At 42.0% G+C, this 22,896-nt stretch overlaps 2 protein-coding genes across 2 annotated transcripts in view; both read right to left on the reverse strand.

Moving 5' to 3' along the window:
- The window catches only part of LOC141917657 (ras GTPase-activating protein 1-like), a 93,985-nt gene extending 71,255 nt beyond the window's left edge, over positions 1 to 22,730 (reverse strand). Inside the window, exon 1 of the mRNA XM_074811023.1 lies at positions 22,051 to 22,730. Within this exon, the coding sequence (XP_074667124.1) occupies positions 22,051 to 22,514 (464 nt within the window). The 5' untranslated portion in view covers positions 22,515 to 22,730. The remainder of the gene's footprint in view (positions 1 to 22,050) is intronic.
- The window catches only part of LOC141917659 (uncharacterized), a 198,947-nt gene that overhangs the window by 115,851 nt on the left and 60,200 nt on the right, over positions 1 to 22,896 (reverse strand). The gene's annotated exons all lie outside the window — the stretch shown is intronic.

Raw genomic sequence — 22,896 nt, forward strand, 5'->3', positions numbered from 1 at the left:
ACGCAACCTATTAAAAGCAAATACAGATGCACAGCAACTCACAGACTCAAAATATGACAAAAGAACACTTCCGTTTAAGGCAAAGGTTAGACTCGTCATTCAAGCATTCCTTACCCTTACCTCAATTTTCTTTTGTTTACAAAACTCTAATCAGATCTTTTTCTACCCCAATCAACCAAAGGGGGGGGAGGGAAGCAGCAGTGAAGGGAGCAATTGAAGCAAAGCCAAGTGTTGTTCTTAAAATCTCTTAAAAAGGAAAACTTATACAGCTTCTGTTCTATAATATTTAAATTATCAACTATGTCATACCATTCACCTATTGATTCTACCAGTTATTGCATGTCTTGCAAGAGCTGCAAAAAAAGCATTTAGGAAGAGATATGAAAGTGATATTTTGGCTTAACGTACACAAGAAAAAATGAAAAATTGCAAAGTTTACAGTAAAAAAACCCACCAAAACCCCAGCAGCCTAGCTGTTGATAAAAATCTTGCCAGATACATTTTTTTCTATGAAATAGAAGTGAAAGTTGGCTTTGAGAACTTCTATCAGAATGAAAGTCAAATAGACTGTACAGATACAGATCACATATACCAGCAGAAGCAGTACCAGCGTAGATATTGTTTACGCTAGCAAAACTGCAGTCCTGTTAGTATAGCGCTCTCCTTTGCTTCTCATCCTGATTAAAACAAGTTAAACCAGTGTTGTGGTTTAATCCTGGCCAGCAGCCAAACCCCACACAGCCCCTTACTCCCCCTCCCGGGGGATGGAGGAGGACATTAGACGGGTAAAGGTAAGGAGACTCATAGGTTGAGATAAAAACAATTTAATAACTGAAATAAAATTTAAATAATAATTATAATAATGTCAGTAATAACAGAATAGACAAACGAGTGATGTACAATGTGATTGCTCAACACCTGCTGACTGATGCCCAGCCTGTTCCTGGCTAGCAAACCCAGAAGAGAGAGAGTGAGCTTCCCAGACAACCCTCATCTATATACTGGGCATGACGTTATATGATCTGGAATGTTCTATTGACCAGTTTGGGTCCGTTGCTCTGGCTCTGCTCCCTCCCAGCTTCTTGTGCGCCTGTGCACTAGCAGGACATGGGAAGTTGGAAAGTCCTTGATCTCTTAGCAACAACTGAAAACATCAGTGTATTATCAACATTCTTCTCATACCAAATCCCATACTGAATCCAAAACACAGCACTATTCTAGCTACTGAGAAGAAAAATTAGCTCTATCCCAGCCAAAACCAGGACAACCAGTAAAAGCGTTGTTTTGTCTGTATAGCACTTGAGGAAACGTTAGAAAGATCATGTCTGTGGTGGGTTGACCCCAGCCAGCATCTAACCACCCATACAGCTGCTTGCTCACCCCCCTCCCCCCCCCAACTCCCGGCAGAAGAGGGTAGGAAATAGGAAGGACAAAAGCAAGAAAATTCATGGGTTGAGATAAAGTTTAGTAAGTGAAGGAAGGGGGCTGGGGGAAACACAAAACAAAACAACAGAAGCTATGCAATGGCAATCACTCGCTACCTCCTACAAGCAGACCAACACCCAGCCGGTCTCTGAGCAATGGCTACCTTGGAAGACACATACTCCCCCTTCCCTTTTTATTTTTTTTTTTTTATTGCTGAGCATGACTTGATATGGTATAGGATATCCCTTTCGTCAGTTTTGGTCAGCTGTCCTGGCTGTCTCTCCTCTCAACTTCTTGCCCACCTCTAGCCTACTTGCTGGAGGGCAGGGGGAGCAGAGTGAGAAACTACGAAAGCCTTGACACCGTGCAAGCACTGTTCAGCAACAGCCAAATTACCAGTGTGTTATCAACACTGTTTTAGCCACAAATCCAAAACAAAGCACCACAGGGGCTGCTATGAAAGAAGCTAACTCCAGCCCAGCCAAACCCAGGACGCTCTCTTAGAAGGCGCTGTACCATTTAGAATTTTATAGGTCAAGATCAATAACTTAAATTTGATGCTGTTTCCGACTGCCAAATGCTTAATGCATTCAATTAGAAGCAATGCTTAACATCCCTCAACTTTACACCAAATATATTTTTTTTCCTTGAGAGATGTAAAATGTTGTCTTACCTTCAGTGCACTTTAATATTAGTATCATGAAAAGAATTAAAGTTTGGATAGGAGGGTATCAAAGTAAAAAACTTTGCCTAACTAATCATAAAAAGAAAGTTGCCCCACTGGTCACATCTTATCAAATGTACTTATTTCAAACAGTAACTCGCTACTACTAAGATTTATATCCTTCATCATTGCCAAGGACATTATCCCTATAATTTCTAGTCACCTCTTATTTTCTTGCCTATTCCTAACTAGGAACACTTCTGTATTTCCAACATTAACTTTGCAAGTTTTAAGTGATGATAATTGTACTGCTTTTGGCTGGGACAGAGTTAATTTTCTTCATAGTAGCTAGTATGGGGCTATGTTTTGGATTTGTGATGAAAACAGTGTGGATAACACACTGTTTTACTTATTACTGACCAGTGCTAACAGAGTCAAGGCCTTTTCTGCTCCTCACGCTGCCCCGCCAGCGAGTAGGCTGGGAGTGCACAAGAAGTTGGGAGGGGACACACCTGGGACAGCTGACCCCAACTGACCAAAGGGATATTCCATAGTATATGATGTCATGCTCAGCAATAAATCTGGGGGGATGGAGGTTGGCAGGGGCAGCGGTTGCTTAGGGACTGGCTGAGCATCAGTCTGTTGGTGGTGAGCAATTGTTTTCTTTTGCATCGCTTGTTTTTCTTGAGTTTGTTGGTGGGTTTTGGTTAGGTTTTTTCCCCTCCTTTTTTTCCTTCTTAAGCTGCCTTTATCTCAACCCATGAGTTTTCTCACTGTTACTCTTTCGATCTTCCCCCCATCCCACCGGGGGGTAGTGAGCAAGTGGCTGTGTGGTGGGTGGTTGCCAGCTGGGGTTAAACCACAACAATAACCCACTATTTTCACAATGTTTTGAGCAAATATAACTAAACAACATTCTGAATCACACCTCTAGTGCCCTGACAATACAATAACTATTATCAGATGCATCAAAAGAGAAAACATAAGTAGCCTTGCAACAGAAGGTTATGAAATGATCCAACTACAAGATGCCTTACTAATTATAGACCATAGTTCTAGGTAGTTGTTTCCATGACCAGCTGTTTAACCATTGCTATAACTAACTTGTTACCTATATTGCAATTTTTTTTTTTTTAATTCTGAAAATATCAATAATAGACTTCCATGCTTCACAAAGCAATCAGATGCTGTGCAAGGAAGTATTTCCATCTGCCAGTTTAAATCAGAAGGAGCATGTTCAAAACCCCAACCCTATGCATCACAACCTTAATTACAGCAAACCAACAGAATGAAGACACAACTACGAAATCATAAACAGTTTGGATTCTGTGCATTGTGATAAACAGACAAGCAACATACAGCTGCATAAGAGACCATTCCTGACACTTCAGCCACTTCACATAGTTGAGAGCCATAAGCCAGGTCATGAATGTCATTAAACGAGTTGCACAGGGAGTTAGAGAGTTGTTATCTCTAGCCTACAAACAAGAGCTCCTTAGTTTTCCACTGAAGAAGCTAGGTACTAGAAAAGTAGTCACACCAGTATCATTAGGCCCAGCTAACAGGCCTACTACTGTTAGCAGGAATGTTATTACACTGCAGCCCTTTAGCAAGCTCATGGGACAACCACAGGACACTTAGGAGCCCCCAACATTGAAGCACTACAAGGTTTATGAAAGGCAGGTTGTTCACAGAGAGGTAGTAAATAGTGAATTTACCATCTGGAAGGAGGCAGCTGCTACCATGTGTGGAAGCAGGTCATGTAGTTCAACCAAATCCCTTTATTTACGTATTTCCTTTTAACATGTGGGAAAAACAAATATTCTGAGGCTTTGTTGTTCTACTAAAGCATTTTGCTTTTGCAGTATGCTGCAATTTTAACTTAGGAACACAGTAGCCCAGGGACGAAGGAATGGAAGAAGAAAGCACTAGAGGGGAACAAAAATGTTTTTCAGCAACTTACTAGAAATGAAGATGTTGATAACTGTTGGAAACCTCCCTGTTTCAGTCTAAAAACCAAGTTATAGTGAGTAGAAAAATCCATCATCAAATGCCACCTCCATTTCACTCTTCTTAGCCATACCTGACTGCTTCAACAAAATCCAAAAGAAGAATGGGGAACTTCAAGGAGACATGGTCAAAGCTCCCAACCTATAAATTCACAATCGCCACCTTCATACCTTTCACAACATTACAGAATCTTACTATCATTTCCTAAGGCTATGCGAGTTGGATTCTTTAGGATGAGCGTTACTTAGCAACAACTAAAACATCAGTGGTGTGTTATCAACATTATTCCCACACTAAACCAAAAACACAGCACTAGGAAGAAAACTAACTCTATCCCAGCTGAAACCAGGACAATGTGATAAATCACAACTCTGGACATGCTAACAAAGTCTTATCTGTCAGATGGCTCCATACTGCTGTAGATGAAAAAACACCAAAAATTAGTGTGCGGCCATTCATCTCTTCATTAGGTTAACGGTTGGACTCGATGATCTTAAAGGTCTTTCCTAACCTAAATGATTCTATATTGCACGTGAAAAATACACCAAGAGGACAATAAGGCTGTTAAAGTAAACGCTCAAGAGTCAGAAAATGGCAAAATTAATGTTCATGGTCCAAACTTTTTTTTTTGGTGCATATCCATTATGAGACAGTCTTTAATTCAAATTATGTCATACTGGTCGCCTTCCATCCCCCACATCACCACACCACCACCACCCCCAGGTCTCGGCTTCTTTCCATGAACAGGATGGACAGCGTTGACATAATAAGCAGCTGTTGTTGTTTTTTTCCACCGCTTTCTATATTGCTTACCATTCACATTCTGCTGTCAAGTCATAGTTATTGATAACCTTAGGAGGTTTTCAATAGCACTACCATTATGAAAGCTGAACACATCACACACATGAACTAATTGGTTCTTACAATTCTCCCACAAGACAAGGAAATGGTATTAATTCCATTTTACTTATAGAGCGCTAAGGTATTCAGACTGAGTTCACAAGTATTCATTAATATTACATCTCAAGTTTGAGATGCCTACACCTGTTTTTCCAAAGTACTCGGAGAGAGAGATATATATATATATATATAGGTTTTCACATGTGAAAAACTCCTGCTTACTTCAATGGCATTTGGAAGCATTCAGCACTTCAGCAAATCAGGCCTAGGTTCTATTTTGTACACCACAACCTGGATGCTCACGGAACCTCTCTACTGTAAAACAAGACAAGAAAGACAAAAAAAGGCTTTTCGTACTTCAGAACCTAGAGAAATAAGTTGTACTATACTATGAAAACAGCAGTTTTTGTAGCACTGATATTTGTTCCTTTAAAGCTTATTCTGGTAAATATGCATATGCAAATATGCACACATATTTGACTTAAATTGTAAGCATGTAAGTTTTAACTATGAAATAGAATTTACCTAGGAATAATTGAATATAGGATTTTAGAGGACTTACTGGTGTTAGTATTGGTTAGAAAAATTAAAAACTGATTGGGACACTATTGATGCTGAGCCCTCAATGAATTGTTGAGCATGCTAGCTTGCTAACAGATGAATTCATGCCATTGGGATATGAGGAAACTGAAATCAGCACTAGCACCTTTCCACAATAAGTACTGTGATAGATGAGATAATAGGAAAGAACAGAAATTATTCAGTTTGACTTATTGTCACAAGAAGTCTTGCTTATAACTTCATATTCCTGACCTTTCAACAATGGATACTATGCCACACAGCTAACTGAATTCACAGAAGAAATATTTTTTATTTTCTTTCACGTAGGACTCCTGCCGCTTAATTATACTTATGTATTTATATAATATACAGAAATATATTCTAATTTCAAATACTTTATCTTGATGCTTAATTATAAAATACTTGTGAAGCACACAAACCCCAAATGAAAGGGGAAATTGAAATTCAAACAATTATGGCATTCTGTTGTCGGCAAGTATAGGAACCCCTGTTTGACTAGCTCACAGGTCTTTCCACATGCCACGTTGAACAGAGGACAGAATTATTTTAAAAAAATTAAAAAAAAAAAAAAAGAGAACCATGATTTCTCAGTTTTCTCTGGTCTCACGGGACTATGTAATACAGAGATTATACAATAATTTTCATGTGCATCAGTAATTAGAAGCTGTCACATAACTTAGGTGTTGGGTTTGTGTGTGTGTGATGGGGGTTTTGGCAAGGGGGGAGGGGGCTACAGTGGTGGCCCCTTGTGAGAAGCTTCTCGAAGCTCCCCCAGCTCCAAATCGGACCTGCCTCTGGCCAAGGCCGAGCCAATTAGCGATGGTGGCCACGCCTCTGTGATAACATATTTAAGAAGGGGAACCCGAGAGGAAGAGTTGGAGTTGTGAGGGAGACACCTATGCAAACACTGAGGTCAGTGGAAGAAAGGGGGAGGAAGTGGGGGGAGGTGCGCCAGAACAGAGACCCCCCCTGCAGCCCAAGGTGAGAGGGCAGGCTGTGCCCCTGCAGCCCATGGAGGTCACCGGTGCAGCAGATGCCCACCTGCAGCCCACGGAGGACCCCATGCTGGAGTAGGTGGCTGCGCCTGAAGAAAGCCAGGACACTGTGGGAAGCCCCCACTGTTGTAGCTTGGTGCTGGGAGGACTACATCATGTGGGAAGGACCCACGCTGGAGCAGCTCAGGAAGAGCTGCAGCCCATGGGAGGGACTCATGTGGGAGAAAGTTCATGGAGGACTGTCTCCCATGAGAGGGACCCCACGCTGGAGCAGGGTAAGAGTGTGAGGAGTCCTCCCCCTGAGGAGGAAGGAGCAGCAGAGACAACGGGTGAGGGACTGACTGCACCCCCCCCCCCCCCCCCCCATCCCCTGCCCCCCTGTGCTGCTGAGGGGAGGAGGGGAGGAGGTAGAGAAACCGGGAGCAAAGCTGAGCCTGGGAAGAAGGGAGGGCTGGGGGTAAGGTGTTTTTAAGATGTGGTTCTACTTCTCACTGTCCTACTTTGCTCATTAAGTAGTGTTGTTGTTAGTGTTTGAATTAAATTGATGTTCTTTTTCTTCCCCTAAGGAGTCTGTCTTTTGCCCGTGACCCGTAATGGGTGAGTCATCCCTCCTTGTCCTTATCTCAATTCCTGAGCCTTTTGTTTTATTTTCTCCTTCCCATTACTGAGGGGGAAGGGGCGAGCGAGCAGCTGCGTAGTGCTCAGTTGCCCTCTGGGCTCAAACCAGGACACTTATCACTCAGGACATTTCTTCTACCATATCTTATAATATCACATTGTAAATATACATCATCATAGATAACAGATTAACAAAGAAAGCAAACTGATTAAAATCACACTGGAGCATTTTGCTCCATGTTGTAAAATCTGCTGTTAAAATTTGGAACAAGGAAATGTTTTCAATAAACAATTATGAATGCATAGCTTGGCATACAAGAACTTGTAGTCTTGGTCTTGAGAACAGAAGAAACGTAACCTTTTGAAATGCTATAAAACTGGTTTGGCTTTTTATCTCCTTGTCACTTTTCCCTTCCAGCTTCACTTCCCAAAATAGATAGAGAAGAAGGGGGTTCTCTTTCTTTTCCACTAGCTCTTCCCTTCCTGTCATTAAAAGATGTCCATATTTCACTCTCTGAATAGCTAGATTTCCTCTTCTGGGAAGGAACTGATATTTCAACCTGATACTGTAAAATTAAACTCAAGGTTAAAACACATATTTGGGAAAATAAATGTTATCGACATCATAAAGAACTGAAAGAGTAAACAGATGAAACTTCTTCCCTTCTTTTTAAATTTTTCTCTGAAGAGAAACAAGGTAGGCCAAATAAAAGCTATGCAAACCTTTCAACTTCTACAGTGGATGGATGCATGTGTAAGATAATGAAACAAGAGTTCAAACTAACCTGAAGCTAAAAAAAAGGGGGATGGGATGGGGGGGGGACACGACACCAAAAACGCCAAGCAATTGTCCTTTATCCAGCATACATGAAATTAAGAGTGTTTCACACTCTTCTAGGAAAGTGAGGTTTTTAATCCTTTTTTGATTCCTATACATTTTTCTAAGTGGAGGTACAAAGCAAATATAAGCCTAATAAAGAATAAGTCTGCTTTTCTCAGTTACCTGTTCTAAAACCCGTTTGAAACAGTATGTAGAAAAATAGAACACTGCTGCACTTCAAGATTAGGAACCAGGCAACTAAAATGGGAAGTCACTCTCATAGGCATTCCTCAGTATACCAGCTGTGCCAAGCCATTAACTGTGAGTGTTGTACACATTACCAATATCAGCCATTAAAATACTTTCAGAGCATACACAAGCTATGGACTAACACAAAACAGATGAACCAAAAACCTCAATAAGTCTTAATAAAAAGAGTAAACAAGGACAGAAGATTAAATAAGTGTACATTCAAAAGGTAATACATTTTAATAACTTTATTAAAGCAAGGTTCTAAAAGTTTCAAGTACTGTAAGGACAAACAGTGTAATAAGCTTTAAAATGGATAGAGATGTGACAACAGCATAAGATCAAGCTTTGCAACTCAAAGGATTTCTTCCAGTCCTACCTGATAGAGAGATATATATATATATTTACTAAAAAGAGCATTGATTGCCTTTTGTAAAACAAACAAACAAACAAACAAAAGCCACCAATAAATAGGTGAAATTTAGCTAAATAGGCTCTTGAAGCAGCTCACATTTTCTTACTGAAAGCTCAGCTTAGGAAATGAATTCTGGAACTCATTAAAGTTCTTAGCAAGTATCTCATTTTTTACATGCTTCATCCTTGTGCCCTCTGGTCAAAGATATGCCCTTTTCTGTTTAAACCAGGAGTAATGCTCCTATGAAAACAACATTAATACTGTTGTGCAAATCACCAGATTTTGGTTGGCAATAGTTAAGAATTTCTAAAGTGTTATTTGTCTTGTCTGCCATTAATTTCATTAAAAGTACCAATGTTTCCTTGACTTTCTCCTTGCACTTCATCCTCTCCTACCTCCAGCCTTCTTAGACTTTCTCCTCATCTTTTTACTATTCTACCCACTCAGTCAGCTTTGCTCATTGGAAGCAACACTGGTGTTCCAAGGGACTGAAATATAGAGTCCCTGCCTCTACTAGTGCTGAACCTTACTTCATACCAATCTTTGTTTTCACCTCCCAGTCAGCAGCACAGCTCTGGATTAGAGCCCAAACTAACCAAGCACAGGTTTGTGTTTTGGTTTCGTGTCGTGGTTTGAACACGGCCGGTAGCCAATCACCACGTGGCCAGTCGTTTATATTTAGTAATAGTAACAAACCAACAGTAACAATAGTAAGTCCAAACGGGTAACATACAGCAGTTGCTCACCAACCAGGGACCAGTACGCAGCCCGCCCCCAGCAGCGATCCCGACCGCACCAGAAATCCCACCGCCAACTGACCGGGAAACCGAAACCCAAATGAGAGAGCACACGTCCCCTTATATACTGAGCATAACGTCACATGATATGGAATATTCCAACGACCGATCCGGGCCAGGCCCTCTAGCTGTGCTCCCTCTCAGCCCAAGGAAAGTTAACTCTATCCTGGCCAAAACCAGGACATTTTGGTTTTTATTTTGTGCTCCACTCTCACCTAATCTTTGATGCTAGAATGCCTCACTAGTGAGGTATGTCTCATCAGTGAAGAACTGCTGCTCTAATGAGAAAACTCTGAAATTTAGAGCTTTATACACTAAAATCCAAGATAGAAACAGTGCCTAAATCGATAGATGTCCAATGCTTCACACCTGCAATAGGAGCAGGTGGGAATTGCCTATAGAGTACGATCCATATACGCACTGAATCCAACAGTGTGATGTAAAAGAACTGCATGTAGGACTAAGAAAAGAACTAAGTGCGTTTAAAAGAACAAATAGGACATAAACTATCGCACTCATAATGCTTGTTTTGAATGACTTGCAACCTCACAATTCTATCAATTGTGCATGTGTATGGGTATAAATACAACATTGTTTCTAGACTTGAATACAGAATAAAATGATTGCTACAGAGGTTATTTGTTACATTCTGCTTCTGGAAAGAAAGAAAAAGACATTTCTGTAGCATCCCTTAGATTGACAAGGAGTAGAAAGAATAACAAAAAATACCCTCTCTCCACAGGAAGTGCAGAAATCTTTGTAAGAAGAAAGGGTGTAGAAATCTGGCTATAGTTTGAACAAGACAATGCAAGCCATTCCTTAATCTTCTGGACTAAGCAAACATTCAAGCTTGGATCTTGCAAAGTCTCCCATGTTATTTATTCTACTAACAGATGGATATATGGAAAAGGAATTAATTGATTTATGATTCCTCTTAAATTGCACCAAACTTTCTATATATGAATGTTACCTATTAAATAACCAAACAAAACCCAATGAGTAAGCCACAGACAGAATGGGGGGATACTACATATGGGGGAACATGTATGTACGTATACATAATTTTACAGAAAAACACAGGTAGACTTAATTTTTTATTTATTTCTAGAAAAACTGCTTATACAAACTACACAGAATCACCATAGACTCCTGAGCTGATTATCAAATGTTAGCTAAATCTAAGTGCATCATGAACATCAGTTTCTGGAAACTATCCCAGAAAAATAAAGCAACATACTCTGCATGGGAGAGTTCATAAAAGAAACCATTTTCCAAATATCTATAAGTAGATATTAACAAGAAAAAAAAAATCATATACCCACCCCTTGTGGTGGTGCAACTTCCCCCCCCCCCCCCCGCCCACTTAGTGCAATTTTCCTCCCCTGGGTCACATGCCAATCCAAGATGAATAGGGAAAGGCAGTGGACCAGAGCATTCAGGCACTCCCTTGATGCACCTGATTCCTATCTCCCCTATCACTTGGGAACGGACCACATGTCAACTCAAAATGGATTGGGAAAGGCAGTGAACCAGAGTGTTAAGGCACTCCCTTAGCACACTTGGTTTCTGCCCCCCTCTCTTATCACTTAAGACCAATAATAACAATCAATACTTCCTGACAGCCTAGTACATCTGTACCTGGGTCGTGGCCCAAAGGGGGTGATACCAGAACTCCAAGATCTAGCAAGTTCTGGGCCTGCGCAACCGGTAGAAAGTACCAGAATATTCCGTCATCCGAGTTGGGCTGAAATGGAAAAATACCTGACAAAAGTCAATTATCTCAAACCCTATAAATAGCAATTCTAAGCGAGACCCTTTGAGCTCTCCTGGATCACAGCGGGCTGTGACCAGCATCTCCCCTGAGTTGGGACGCCTCTCAGGCACAGACTCCTCGAGGTTTGAAGATCGTCTGCCCACAAAGCCGACAAAAGGCCATGGCAAAGTCAGACTTCTTCTCAAATCTCAACTCTTGTCTGTTGAGAAATACCAATGCATTGTGAGTATTTGCTCCAAACTCGAGAAGAGGGAAATTTTAACTATAGTCTCTTCCATCCACCTCTTTACCGTTCTACGTGCTTGAATACGCACATTTGCCTTCACGAGAGTGGATGTCTATATATTCTACTGGATATCCAAATATTTCCATGCTGTTTATGTGTGTGCTTTGTGTTTTTACATATATATACACATATAATATATACTTTGATTTACAATAACTTGTAGTAAGTTAACGTGAATCTTGTCATTCTCGAAACTGTAAATAAGTCGCTATTTTAATCAGAACATATTCTGCCAAATCACCTTGTTAATCGTTAAATCAATCAACCATTAAGTGCTGCTAAAATTCAACCTTTGATCTACCTCACACCATTAATAAATCCTAAATTGCTCTTGAATCATAACCGTGTGAAATACTTTCATCTGCGACACCCCTGCTGAGCCAATGACAGGATTCCTTAACAGCAAACTAAAATTTTAAATATTTCCATATAGTTACATACTCAACTTCTTTAAATAAATACTAAACTTCTTTACATATAGCTAAAATACCTTAATGTTAACATACATATTCCAACCCAAGGAAACTTTATACTTGTGTAAACTCAAATCCCACTTAAGGATGGACAAGTATTACAATTTCAGTGTTAACAAAATGAAACCACCAACCTTTAATAAAAATAATAAATTGTTTCTATGTGAAATTGGTCCCAAGTAGTTGTTGAAAATATAAAGTTGAACATTAAGATGAGAATGACTTTTTTTAGAACCCGATCACTGCAAGAATCGGACTTCTAACTTATCAGAACACTGAATGGGTACACTGAGTGCCCTAGAAAGCTGGCTACACCTTTCCTCAAATGTTACCACAGCTTACGAGTTTATTTAGCAACACTGGTTTCTATGCATTAATAATTAATAGAAAGATAAATATTTAATCACTTTGTAACGTGTACCTTTTTTAAGTTAAATAACACTGTTAGCTACCTTAGAAAGAATTAAAAAATAGACAAGACTAATTCTTGAGCTTCTACAGAAGAAATTAGGAGGAAAGTTGTCTATATAGAAAACAATAAAATACTCTGTTTATCCACCTCAGCTTTTCTTGTACTTTTCTTCAAAGCCTTTGCTAATAGCTATTCCCACTGACATAATCCGACTACTTCACGTAACAAGTTTCAGTAAGCAGGTCCCCTAATAACAGTCCTCAACTATAAACAGTATATTTATAAATACACAAAACATAATTTAAAGATAGACCCATGCAAAAAAAAAAAAAAAAAAACCAACAAAAACCCCACAACTTTTTTTCTATTCCAGAATGATCAAGCAAATGCTTTACATAAAAATAAAAAATAATTATGACTGCCTGAAAGTATATAAAACAGTAGAGGGAACTTGTCAAGAACCAGTAAAATTTTATTGGTGCTGACCATAATCTAGAGGAACACAGAAAAATACAGAATTCTTGTTTCATTAGGATACTTCTATGCAAGACAAACACAATGTTGAAATAAGATGCCTTCTCTGTCCTCTTACTGTGCCCACCAGCGAGATAAATACCAAGGGGTTTTTTGTTTGTTTTTTAAAGGAAAAAGGAAGACATGGGGGAAACAGGAAAACTACTGCAGGAATCCTAAGAATTTATGGCTGAAACAACAGATGTGGTCCCATGCTGAAGAGATCTATGCCCCCTAACAGCAAAATTAGTGTTCCTCCCCAGTCACAAAAAAACCCAAACCAAACCAAACCCAACCAAAAAAGCAACCAAAAAAAACCCCCAAAAAACCAAAAGGTGAAGAAATATGGCATGATAGTATGCTTCTCAATAGAACAGGCCAGTAGGTGAAGTGCATAAGTCCTGTGTTGAAGTTCTGGAAGACAATATACAACAAAATAAAAACTTAATAAAGTACAGGTTAAGAGTCTCTATTCACTGTTTAGATTAAATAACCTTTGACTGATGTTAATTAGAAGTACTGACTCAAAAAAACCCAAACCCCAAAAAAAACCCAAAAAAATACCCCCAAAACAAAACCCTACAAAATTCCTCTTCAAACTTTTTCCAGCATCAAATGTTGTTCCCCTTTTGTTTTTATGAATCTGAAGCTTCCATTTATATATGTACTTATGTTCAGTTTACTTACTGCTTCACTTCCAACATAAGGTTAAAGTGCAATTTTGTTCTGCTGCTCCTAACCGTTCTTTCAAAATAGCATTTCTGACATCATCTAGTCAGACAGAAATAAAACCAGATTTACATACAATTCTATCCTGCAAGTACACAAATTATAAGATCTGGACAAATCAGCAGAATACCCAGCAACTTGAAAAAAGAAAAAAAAAAAAAAAAAAGTGTTTCTCTATCTTCCCGCTACAATTTGAGAACAGGCATTGGTAAGAGACACTTGTTAACTGAAGAAAAGGTTACCTGCTAACCACGTTAACTGTGAAACAGAAGAGAAACCTCATACACTAAAATCAAGTTACATCACAGCTACAGACAGCTAGAATTAGCCTCACGTCCACAGGGGAGGGAAGGGAAGGGGAGGGGGGAGAGAGTTTAACCACCCCAATATCTGCCAGACATAAGCAGTCCAGGAAGTTCCTGGAGAGCATCAATGACAGCTTCCCAACACAGGTGATAGAGGAGCCAACAAGGAGAGGTACTCTGCCAGACCCTCATACCCACAAACAAGGAAAGGCTCATTGGGGATGTGAAGGTCAAAGACAGCCTTGGCTGCAGTGACCATGAGATGGCAGAGCTGGGGGGGGGGGGGGGGGGTGGGGAAGAGGGGGGCACGCAGGCCACACAAAAAGCAAGATCACAACACTGGACTTCAGGAGAGCAGTCTCAGCCTCTTCAGGGATCTGCTTGGAAGAGTTCCATGGGATAAGGCCCTGGAAGGAAGAGGGGCCCAAGAAAGCTGGTTATCAAGGATCACCTCCACCAAAGGCAACAAGAAGGGCTTCTATAAGTACACAAGTGGCAAAAGGAAGACTAGGAAAAATGTGGGCCCACTGCTGAATGGGGCGGGGGGCCTGGTGACACAGGACGTGGCGGCATTCAGTACCTCAGCCTTTTTCCTTCACCTCAGTCTTTACTGGCAAGACCGGCCTTCAGGAATCCCAGGTCCCAGAGACCAGGGGGAAAGGCTGGAACAAGGAAGACATACTCTTGGTGGAAGAAGATCAGGTCAAGGAATACTTAAGCAAAACTGGATGTACATAAGCTCGCGGGCCCTGATGGGATGCACCCACGAGTGCCAAGGGATCTGGCTGATGCCATTGCGAGGCCGCTCTCGGTAATATTTGAATGATCGTGGCGATCGGGAGAGGTGCCAAAAGACTGGAAGAAAGCAAATGTCACCCCTATCTTCAAGAAAGGAGACCCAGGGAACTACAGGCCAGTCAGCCTTGTCTCGATCCCTGGGGAAGGTGATGGAGCAGCTAATCCTGGAAACCACTTCCAGGCACGTGAAGGACAAGAAAAATCACCAGGAGTAGTCAGCATGGATTCACCAAGGGGAAGTCTTGCTTGACCAACCTGATAACTGTGGAAGTGCCAGCTCTGCACAGCTGTGGGAGATTCAATATGTTAAGAGTTAAATCATGTGTTACTGGTAAATGATTAAGAGGCAAGTCAGCATTGGCTGGGCAGCTCAGCCAGAGAGCTCTGTTTGGGGAGCTCGGTGAAGGTGGAGAGCTCTGCCCAGAAGAACTCTGCTTGGTGAGCCAGGCAGGAGCTCTGTCCTGTGCTGGCTTGGAGAAGCACCAGCTCTACTCTGCACCGGCCTGGAGAAGCAGCAAGGTTTGGAGGAGAAACAGGCCTTCGAAGAGAGATACCAGGCTGTGCTGGTGTGGTGAAGAAAATGGCAGCACTGAGACTGCCTGTGTGGTATGGAACTGTTTGTGGGATAAGAGTGTTGATGACCGTCTAGCTGCTGATTTGCTTATCATGAAGTAAGAGCTAAGGTAGCGACAGCATAAGTATGTACCATTTTAATAATAAAGGACTTTCCTTCTGCACTTCAATGGAGACTCCATGCCTCAGTTACCACAAATGGTGCCCCGTGTGAGGCAGTGATAAGTGTGACCAGCTTGGATCACTCCGGTGGCAAACCCCTCAGAATTTAAGAGCTGCTGTGAGGAAGCAGGAGCCGGCATCAATCACCGTTGCAGGGTGAGCAAGGTGAGCTGTGGGGAAGCGATGGGTAGGTCAATACCCTCGGAAGAAAAATATAAGGTGTGTATTAACTCGCATGCCTTGAAGAGAATTCTAAAGTGGGTAGCAGTTGCGGTTGCTATATTCACTGTTCCGATATGGGATAAAGCAGGAGTAAGATTATGGGAGTGTGTAACGCGAGGGAATGAGGTTGCGGCAGAACTCTTTTTGAGATAATAAAAAGACAAGATAAGGAATGCGGCCAGGCTGTTAACACAGAGGATGAGGACACAGAGGGCGAGGACACATGTTCTGAACCCCGGCAGTAAGCTTTATATGCTGGATCTTTTGACTGTGATAATCCTTTAGACCCTGACCCTGTAAATCCTAAAAGAGAACCTGGCCTGCGCCCTCCCTTAGCTGGGGATGATCTGTGGGTAAAAGCGAGGCAAGAAGCCTTGGCGCAAGGGGATATGGACATGGCGAGAAAGGTTGTTGCTCCTGTAATCTATGAGCCGGGACGTCAACCACGTTGGGAAGGACTGCATTTTTCTGTTATTAAAGAACTACAGAAAAGCGTTAATGAGGACAGACTTAAACTCACAACAGGTATACTGGAGGCAATTGCTCATGGCTGTATTCAGCATTCACATCCCCCCACCTGCAAGCGCGGAGTTGGCAGTGGCAGTGGCCCAGGGCCTCCCTGAGCTGCGCAGCCCCCCCCCCTCGGCATCAAAAAACTCTGAAGATGGGTCTCAACAAATTTGATGGTACAGATTCTTGTTTCTTCCATTCCGGTCATAGAGGAAATCATCAGCTCTGAGACAGCAGGCTCTTTGATATGCAAAGTGGTGATTCGTGCTCAAAATGGTGAACTCCTCTATCATATTTCACCTTGGGCAAGATATGTAGTTCGTGATGAAGACAAAGTGAAGTACGATTGGGTACACTGGAATCCACCACAGTCATATATACATAAGCATCCTTCCCCCAAGAGATTAAAAAGCTTAAGAATCTATGAGTCTTGATTTAAAAACAAAGAAGGGGGAATTCTTTGGATACACCACATGGTCAACAAGCAATGGCTTTGTGTAAATGTAGATTGTAGTATTTAAGTTAAAAATAATATAGATTGTAATATTTGGTAAGTTAAAGGAAAATAATAAAATAATGTAGATTGTAATATTTGTTAATCTTAAGGAAAATAATAAGACAATGCAGATCATAGTAATTGTTAAGTTAAAAATAGTGTAGGTTGGAGTATTTATTAAGCTTAAGGCTTGTGTAACTGAAGTGATGATGTCAAAGTGTGTAATGAGCAGAGAAAACTGTTTGTATGACCAGAGTAATGAGCCCCTCAAGGAGTTATTATCCTTATTTTGTAATTATTCTATGTATATTGTGTTTTCTGAAGTTTTGTCTAAACCTTAATTGATAAAGCCTTTGCAGGTGCAGTTGTAAAACAAAGAAGTGGGAGATGTGGGAGTGTCAGCTCTGCACAGCTGTGGGAGATTCAATATGTTAAGAGTTAAATCATGTGTTACTGGTAAATGATTAAGAGGCAAGTCAGCATTGGCTGGGCAGCTCAGCCAGAGAGCTCTGCCCAGAAGAACTCTGCTTGGTGAGCCAGGCAGGAGCTCTGTCCTGTGCTGGCTTGGAGAAGCACCAGCTCTACTCTGCACTGGCCTGGAGAAGCAGCAAGGTTTGGAGGAGAAGCAGGCCTTCGAAGAGAGATACCAGGCTGTGCTGGTGTGGTGAAGAAAATAGCAGCACTGAGACTGCCTGTGTGGTATGGAACTGTTTGTGGGATAAGAGTGTTGATGACTGTCTAGCTGCTGATTTGCTTATCATGAAGTAAGAGCTAAGGTAGCGACAGCACAAGTATGTACCATTTTAATAATAAAGGACTTTCCTTCTGCACTTCAATGGAGACTCCATGCCTCAGTTGCCACAGATATACCTTCTGTGATGAAACGTCTGGCTTGGTAGACAAGGGGAGAGCAGTGGATATTGCCTACCTAGCCTTCAGGAAGACTTCTGACATCATCTCCCTCAAGGTCCTCATAGAGAAGCTGCTGATGTATGGGCAGGATGAGCAAACAGTGAGGTGGACTGAAAACTATCGGAATGGCCAGGCCCAGAGGGTGGTGGTCAGCGGCGCAAAGTTGGAGGCTAGTAACTAGCAGTGTACTCCAGGGGTCAATACTGGGTCCAGCCCTGTTCAACATCTTCATTCATGATCTGGATGATGGGGCAGAGCATACCCTCAGCAAGTTTGCAGATGACACAAAATGGGGAGGAGTGGCTGATACTCCAGAGGGTCATGCTGCCATCCAGAGGGACCTTGACAGGCTGGAGAAATGGGCTGACAGGAACCTCATGCAGTTCAACAAGGGGAAGTGCAAAATCCTGTACCTGGGGAAGAATAACCCCATGCACCAGTACACATGCTGGGGGCTGACCACCTGGAAAGCAGCTTTGCAGAAAAGGACCTGAAGGTCCTGGTGGACACCAGGTTGAATGTGAGCCAGCAATGTGCCCTTGCCACAAAGAAGGCTAATGGTATCCTGGGCTGCATTAGGAGTAGTGCCAGCAGGTCGGGGGAGGTGATCCTTCCCCTCTACTCAGCACTGGTGAGGCCACACCTGGAGTCCTGTGTCCAGTTCTGGGCTCCCCGGTACAAGGAGAGACACGGACATACTGGTGAGAGTCTGGGAAAGGGCCATGAAGATGATGAAGGGACCGGGGCATCTCTCCTATGAGGAAAGGCTGAGAGAGTTGGGACTGTTTAGCCAAGAAAAGGTTGGGGGGGGAGGGGGAATCTCATCAACATGTATAAATACCTGAAGGAAGGGTGCAAAGATGACAGAGCCAGGCTCTTTTCAGTGGTGCCCAGTGACAGGACAAGATGCAGTGGGCACTATCTGAAACACGGGAGGTTCTGTCTGAACATCAGGAAACACTTTTTTTACTGTGAGGGTGACTGAGCACAGGTTGCCCAGAGGTTGTAGAGTCCAAACATGCCAACAGTATTTCCCCTCAGTTTTCAATGCAATACAAATTTATTCTTTGGTACGGAGTATGGCCTTCAATAATTATTGTAAAACTATGCACTTTCAGGAAAAACATGGTTTTCTTATTAGCTACTGAAATAAACAAATGCTGTATAACTCTGGACTTGCTACCTCTGACAGACTCATCTGAAGAAACTATAACTTCACACTACATTGAGACAAAACATTTTTTACTTTCACTCAAACCATGTTTATTTAATATTTCTCTATGCAGCTCTCTACCTTCAACTGTTTTTTCTCACTAATATGTTACCTCAACAGATACCAGGAGCGACTGTAAGAATACACCTACTGAGGGTAGGATTTTTGTTTTAACAAGATAGTATTTTGACAACCTATTTCATCTTGTAAGGTTAATATCTTTTGATTTCAACCTATTTCCATTTCAAAATGATAATCACTGCTTAAAGAAACAAACACCATATGAAAATATGAATTGTGTTGGAATATACTGGAACTGCTTCTGCCATCTTAATGCAACACTAAGATATATCTTGTCAACTTTAAGATTTTTATTCAAATACATGAACAACTAAACTATTTCACATATCACTGGTTTACTATGAAATTAAGTATCATTCATTCATTAACTTCGTAGGCATTTCTGTAACACCATTTCAGACTGCCATCAACCTCTGGCAGTGAGCTTTGCAGATGGGGTAGAGAGTGCAGAGAAAAAGACCAAAACACACACAGAATTGTCCACTCTATTCCCTAGCATCCTGTGCCTCCCACCTACCATTAGGTTACAGCAAAAACATGCTACTTCTATACTCAAATGAAAAAGCACACACCAAACAATCATTAAGTCAGTCTCACTCAGGATTGTGGGGCTAGCATTGCCTTACACAGTATTTGCATGCCCCCTCCACACCAAGGACAGAACTGGAACAGAGGTAGGATGTGTGATGATTGGTTAACATGTCCAGACAGCGCTTCCACAACTCAACAATTAAAGAGGACAGCCCCATCAGGGAATTCCGAATTCCCCGAGCCCGTCGGCTGTTCTGTGTCACTCATCCGAAGAAACCATGCCCTGCCACCCTGCTCGATAACCATGGTTATGTAAGCCTTTGCGCTCATGGATGTTAAGTTTAGCCTAGTATTGGTAAATTATTGAATTTGCTGTTGTTTTGACCTGGATAATTGTTATGACATCACATCCAGTAATTCAGTAGTACAACACAGATAACTGTACTACTGATCTATATTTATTACTGTACCTATATTTAGCAATAGCTTGTTTATTCCTAAAGCTGTTGGTCTGGCATCTGTTACTGTATCCTGAACCTATAACTTGGCGGTGCCACCTTAGGCCCTTACAAGAATCAAAGATAAATATCAATCATACTTTGGGATTTTAAGTATTTTAATTAAAAGAATCTGTTATGTATTGACAAGCTCCTCCCAGTGCTAGAAAATTAAAGAAATCACATTAAAATGTATTCGCATTTTCCTGAGGTACCTGGAAAAGAGAAGAGGAAGTTAAGTGTATTAGGTGTTTGCTTATAATATTAAGGTGACAGATCTTTGTTCTGGTAATAGATCAAGAGTTCAAATCTATAAAAGCTGATAGTATGACTACAAAGAAAGGATACTTCCAAAATAAAACATCAGGACTGAAAGGATACAACTTACTATCAACATATGGCTAATTTAAATGACTTAACTGACAGTGGTAGAAAACTGACTTTGCATTAAAACAGATGCATGAAAGAGAAAAAAGTTTCTGATTATTTTTAATTAGCCAACAACTTTTTGTTTTGAAAAGTCACAAAAAGGATAAGCTATGAAGAAAAAAAACAGTTAAGTAGATGGAGGTATAAGTTTCTGAATCAATTTTTTAAAATCTATTTTACTTCTTAGATGTTTCTATATTAAAGTATCTGCAAGAGCAAATGCTCAACTACACAGTTATGCTGGCCCTGCAAAGACTTCAATATCCCTTTTGTCTTAATAAGGTAAGTAGCCTCATAGACCAATACAGAAAATTAGGGCCTTTGCAGTCTTCCCCCTAGAACATGCTTTTTGTCAGAAATTTTGGATCCTCTTTTATGAAAGTTAGCCTTCATGCTATCATATGAGTTACAAGACAATACTCTGACAGCGAAATCCACTTACATTTGTGAAAGTAGTAACAATTACTTAGTATCAAATACATGATCATTCATCAAGAATTACCCCTTTCTAAAAATATTTCCAAAAAACACCTACATGCTGAGAAACACAATAACCAGTTTAACAGAAAAAGCAGTCTAATCTTTCAGAGAGAAAACCAGAAGACCAGAATTCTGTATCTCTCCAACTTAATAAACAATACTGAAGAAGTAACTTCACCTTTATGTGCTTTTATTTCCCTCCTCAGCCTTTATCTAAACTGCCTGATTATATTGCTAGCTCTTTATGGAAGTGTACAACTTTAAGACTATTCAAACACTGTCTTCACAAAACATAGTCTTATTCTTTATTAACTTCCACAAAAAGTCAAGAATTTAAGAGAGGAAAGGATTAGTAGAAAGCCTGTCAAGGTTAGAGAGATTATTTTTTTTTTTAAATCATTTAATATTACAGTTTACCTCCTCCTTACAACTGCAATGGCTTCTGAAATCTTGGAAATACCTGAAATAATGCAGAAGTTAACTCTCTGACACTGGAGTTATGAGAGAAGGTAAAAATGAACCCAAATTCAGATGAACTTTGACCTATGCCTTGAACATATCTGTCATCCTGTATCTTGAAACTCTGTTATTCTCTATACTTACTATAACTTCAGGAATAACATATTTCTAGATACCAACGTAAGCAATGTAAGCCTCTGAAACGGTTTCATTTTGGGGAGAATAAGGTACCTGCTTGAGGGCTGTTCCAATATAAACCTTGCAAACTTTTTATGTAAATCCGCAGACTTCCTAGAGTTAGTTCATTGTTAAATCCAAAGGTCGTGTTTAGAGCACTCGCTAGTTACATGAACTCTATATAACATTATCCGATTTTTTTTTTATTTCCCAAAATGTAAACACAGAACTGCTCTGCCTCTAGTGCAAGATTCTTTAAATAACTAGCACCGTAGGAATCCCGATTAACCTAATGAAGGATAAGTATAATAAAAACCTTAATGAAGATTTGCACTTTCTTTTTTCAATTGCCTCTTCTCCCCAAACGTAACCTAATTAAAAATTTCTACGACACTTCCACAGGAGTTTGACACACACTTTTCACTGAGAAAAGGTGGGGGGCCCGACGCCGCGCTTCCCGCTGCGGCGACCCCCCCCGTCCCCGCGGGGCAAGTGTCCGGGGGTGGCGGGCACCCGGCGGGGCACGGAAGCGCTGCTACTCACTGGTTCGTGGGGGGAGCGTTGAGCGGGATGGCCACCTCCTCCTCTTCATACTCCGGCCCATCCAACGAGTCGCCTTCGTCCACGGTCCCCAGCCCCCCCCCCGCCAAGGAAGGTGGCTGTGGCGGCGGCAGCGGGGGAAAAGCGACAGTGCTGGGTTCGGGTGGGGGCAGCACTCCTCCGGACGCCTCCGGCCCCTGGCCAGTTGCTGTCACGGCGCCACCGCCTCCAGACACCAGAGGGGCAGGCCCCGAGCCTAGCGCCAGGAGCCCCAGCCCCGAGCACAAAGCCGGACCGCCGGCGCCTGGGTTGTCCCCACCAGAGCCCACCAGGAAGGGGCTCTGCGGCCCCAGCTCCTTGCCCCGGCATAAGGTGAGGTAGTGTTCCGACTCAGCTCCGCCGACGGCTCCCACCATCCCGGCGGAAGTAACCGAGCCGCCCTCCTCAGCCCCGGCCTCGGCCGCCATCGTATTGAGCCTCACCCCCTCCTACCTCCCCCCTGCCGACCGCCGCACGCCGGGGAGGTGGCGGCGACTTCCCCCTCCCCGCGCCTCCGCCTGCAGGGAGCAGAACCGGGACGAGGGGAAGATTTCTCCAAGAGAGACGGGCTCCGAACAATAGCCGTCTAGGCACCTAAAGCAACTCCACAAGGCCTCAGCGCTGCTGCCTTATCCCCCTGCGGCCGCGGGGGGAGCAACTCCTGAAGAGAGTTCTACACTCTCACCCCGCCCACCCCCCCCCGAGAGCCAGCGTAAGGCGCGCGACTGCATGGGCGGGGCAAAGAAGAAAAGAGGGAGGGAGGAAGGAAGGAAGGAAGCAAGCAAGCAAGCAAGCAAGCAAGCAAGCAAG

This window comes from Strix aluco, chromosome W (assembly GCF_031877795.1).
Source record: "Strix aluco isolate bStrAlu1 chromosome W, bStrAlu1.hap1, whole genome shotgun sequence".
Classification (NCBI taxonomy): domain Eukaryota; kingdom Metazoa; phylum Chordata; class Aves; order Strigiformes; family Strigidae; genus Strix; species Strix aluco.